The sequence below is a fragment of the Helianthus annuus genome, chromosome 4 (assembly GCF_002127325.2).
Source record: "Helianthus annuus cultivar XRQ/B chromosome 4, HanXRQr2.0-SUNRISE, whole genome shotgun sequence".
NCBI classification, from domain to species: domain Eukaryota; kingdom Viridiplantae; phylum Streptophyta; class Magnoliopsida; order Asterales; family Asteraceae; genus Helianthus; species Helianthus annuus.
The window spans coordinates 19,816,168-19,819,891 of NC_035436.2; the positions used below are offsets into that span (position 1 = coordinate 19,816,168).

General features: G+C 33.8%; 1 protein-coding gene across 1 annotated transcript; it reads left to right on the forward strand.

Annotated features, from left to right (window-relative positions):
* Positions 1–752: 752 nt before the first annotated feature.
* On the forward strand, positions 753–3,404 carry LOC110933029 (bidirectional sugar transporter SWEET14). Its single transcript, XM_022176271.1, has 6 exons — positions 753–820; positions 1,028–1,051; positions 2,188–2,398; positions 2,478–2,642; positions 2,956–3,074; positions 3,155–3,404. The coding sequence occupies exons 1-6, from the start codon at positions 753–755 to the stop codon at positions 3,402–3,404; spliced, it is 837 nt and encodes a 278-aa protein (XP_022031963.1).
* The last annotated feature ends 320 nt before the right edge of the window (positions 3,405–3,724 follow it).

Here is a 3,724-nt window from a genome sequence, read left to right on the forward strand (position 1 = left end):
AAGGTTGTGCTTCTAATATCATTAGGTTGTGTTTTTAACCTATATGGAGTAAAAAAAAAAGGAGAAAGCGATGTGCATGGCACCGCCTTGCCCTTGCCTATATGACCATCCTTCTCTTCTCTTCTCCAGCATTTCTTCGTAACCATTTGATAGGGGTGTTCAAAAAAATCCGGATCCGAAACCGAATCCGAAATATCCGAAAATCCGTATCCAAAATATCCGAAATTTTGGATGTCCGAAAACAAGATATTCCGAATTTTCGGATTCGGATTCAGATTCGAATATGAATTTCAAAAATTTCGGATAATCTGATTATCCGATATCCGAAAACTAATTATTTTTTTATAAATATATATAATATATGAGCATTATATTTAGTTTGAATTATTGTAAAAATTAGTAAAAAAAGTAGTAAATAGTTGTATTCGTGTGAATTTATGATTGTTTTTAATTTTAAATGTTGGAAATTTGGAAGATCGAATATAAGTTTAGTTTTATTCTATACACAAAACGGATTTTTTGACTTTTTTTTTATAAATTCAGATATCCGGTTGGATATCCGAATCCGTATCCGAAGTTTCGGATATCCGATTTTTCGGATATCGGATATCCGAAAGTTCGGATACGGATTCGGATATCAATATTCACTATCTGAAATTTTTGGATATCCGGTTTTCGGATATCCGAAAACCGGATAATCCGATCTTGAACACCCCTACCATTTGATTTGAGTGTGTGTGATTGCTGTAATAATGGTGATTGCTGCTCAAACATTTCCCCAACTCACTTTTGCATTTGGTCTTATTGGTACTCTCTTTTCTCTCTCTCTCTCTCTCTCTCTCTACTATCCATTAGCTAGTTTAATCACTCTGATCATATAGAACATCATTTGATATGTCAGCCACTGTAGTTGATCATATGATGAGTGATGGATCACAAACCATGAATAAATAGTAACACAACCAAAGCCTAGCTTGCTAACTATATGCTTGCGTAATTCTTAATTTCAGGAAATATTCTCTCATTTATTTATGGTATTTATTTCACCCCTGTAAGTTGTTCAATCCTCTTTGACTCTTTCATCATAAATAGGGTTGTAAACGAACCGAACGTTCAGCGAACAGTTCGTGAACCGTTTGGCAGGAAGTTTGTTTAGGTTCGTTCGATTAGCTTAACAAATGAACACAAAAAAAAATTTCGTTCGGTTAGCTTAGCGAACGAACACGAACACAGGTCTCGTTCGTTAGAAGGGGTTCGTGAACGTTCGGTAATATGTTCGTCTGATTATACTAAAAAATAATAAAGAATAAACCTTTTATCTAAACATATTTAAAACTTGAAACCCTATTTTTTCGAGTTAATTACATAGTTAGTCCCTGTAGTTTGCACAAAGTAACATACTTAGGTACTAATAGTTTAAAATCACCTTCTAGGGTATTAACTTTTCATTTTGTAACGTTTGGAGGTATTAATTTCTAGGGTATTAACATAGTTAGTCCCTATGGTTTGCACAAAATAACATACTTAGGTACTAATAGAATGTGATTTTAAACCTACAAATAACGCTAATACCTCTAAACGTTACAAAATGAAAAGTTAATACCCTAGAATGTGATTTTAAACTATTAGTACCTAAGTATGTTATTTTATGCAAACCACAGGGACTAACTATGTAATTAACTCCTATTTTTTCTAAGCAAGCTAAAATTTGGATATTCTAAGACAATTTTGGGGATAATTATGTCTAAGTTAGTTAAACTTTATTTATCGTTTGGTGGTGTGGTAAACTTCTTGTGTTTTGATTTATCATTTGATGGTTGTATTTAACAACTTATATCCAATGTCTAAGGATAACAATGTTTTCATTTTTTTATTTTCAAGTTAAAGGTTCGTTTGCGTTTATTTTTATTAGCTTGCGTTCGTTTGTGTTCGAGACCAGTGTTCACGAACTGTACGTGAACAATTGAATTTCCTTAACGAACACGAACATAAACTCAAGTTCGGTATGCGTTCATGAACAGTTCGCGAACATGTTAATTTCCTTAACGAACGAACACGAACATGGCCTTGTTTGTGTTCGTTCGGTTCGTTTACAGCCCTAATCATAATAAATCAGTGCTAATAAGTCCATATTTGCATGTGTCATTTCTTAAATTATTCAAACATTATTGCATTGAGAAAACATAGTGCAACATTCTATGAAGTTTACAAAAAGAAAACCATGGAAGGCATTAAGTCGTTGCACTACGTGGTGGGATTATTTACATCTGTTCTATGGTTATATTACGCGTTGATAAAGGGCGATGCAATGTACCTAACCACCATCAGGTCCGTTGGCATTGTCATACAAACCTTTTATCTGTGTGTTTTCGCCTTTTATGCCCCAAAGAGAGCCATGGTACGTACGAATGTGTGAATTCTTATATAGTCCTCGTTTATTTGTTAATTTCTCTTAGCGTTACTAATTCTATGGCTAGATGAAGTCTTTGAAGCAAATCATGATGTTCATAGTTATTGGATTCGGATTGATTGTTATCTTGAGCCAATTACTTACGAAAGGCACTCAACGCGATGTGATAGTTGGATGGGTTGTCCTTGTATTAACTTCTCTGTGTGTTTTTGTCACACCTTCAAGTGTCTTGGTAAGTGCAAACGATCTAAAAATCAATAATAACTCGTGACGGGTCTATAAAAAATGATGTATTCTCCAACCAAGTGGTAGTGGGTTCAAATCCTGCAAACGACATGTGTGATGAGATTTTAGCCGTACAAAAAAAAAGAAAAAAAAAAGAAACTCGTGACAAATCTAGGGTTTCTAGTAAGTGTGTACACTGATTTTACAAAAAACATATGGAATTAGAAAATTTACTGAGACTACAATAAATTATACAAATAATATTTATGGTGGAAAAAGCTATTCATTTCTTTCATTCACTCGATTCTTTTTCTATTCAGACACAAGTGATCAAAACTAAGAGTGTGAAATACATGCCTATTCTTCTGGTATTATCGGTGACACTAAGTGGCTTTGTGTGGTTCTTTTATGGTTTACTTCTTGCGGACTTAAACATCATGGTATTACTATTTATATCCATGCTTAATTACAAAATGTTTACATATTAATCTTGAATTTTCTAACGCTTTCATGTTTACATGTTCCAAATGCTCTCGGATTCACCTTGGGTGTCATTCAAATTATATATTACGTTGTGTATAGGAATGTGAAGGCAGACGTCGACGACAATACTACAGAAAACAACGAGCAATTGAGTGAAAATGATGAACCGGGTGCCCCAAAAGTAAAAGATCAAAACGCGTCTATAGACTCTGAAAACGTTGCAAACCCTCATGGTAGTCCAGTTGTGGCTAATGATCACGCGATTGATATCCCAGTTGGAGATTGATCCTCATAGTTATTAGTTTTATGTCAAAGCGTACCTGTGTACCTCTATATATATATAAATATATATATATATATATTTATATATATATATATAGGTTGGGGATCCTGCGGAAAATGTGTTTTTCCTAAAAAGTCTAGGAAGCGATCTGGGCCATCCAATGGGTGTGTTTAATGGTTGAGATCATCTTGGTGGCATTTTGGGGAAATATGTTTCTTAAAAATAGGATTATTTAATTAATCAGGGGTAGATATGTCATTTAGCTTGTTTTAAATATGGAAATAACTGTCATTCCATAAACCATCCCACATTTCTTGCGATTT

Coding starts and splice junctions, on each gene's coding strand:
- LOC110933029 (XM_022176271.1), top strand. CDS start 753: ATGGTGATTGCTGCTCAAACATTTCCCCAACTCACTTTTGCATTTGGT. Junction 821..1,027: donor CTTATTGGTACTCTCTTTTC/TCTCTCTCTCTC, acceptor ATTCTCTCATTT/ATTTATGGTATTTATTTCAC. Junction 2,643..2,955: donor TCACACCTTCAAGTGTCTTG/GTAAGTGCAAAC, acceptor TTTTCTATTCAG/ACACAAGTGATCAAAACTAA.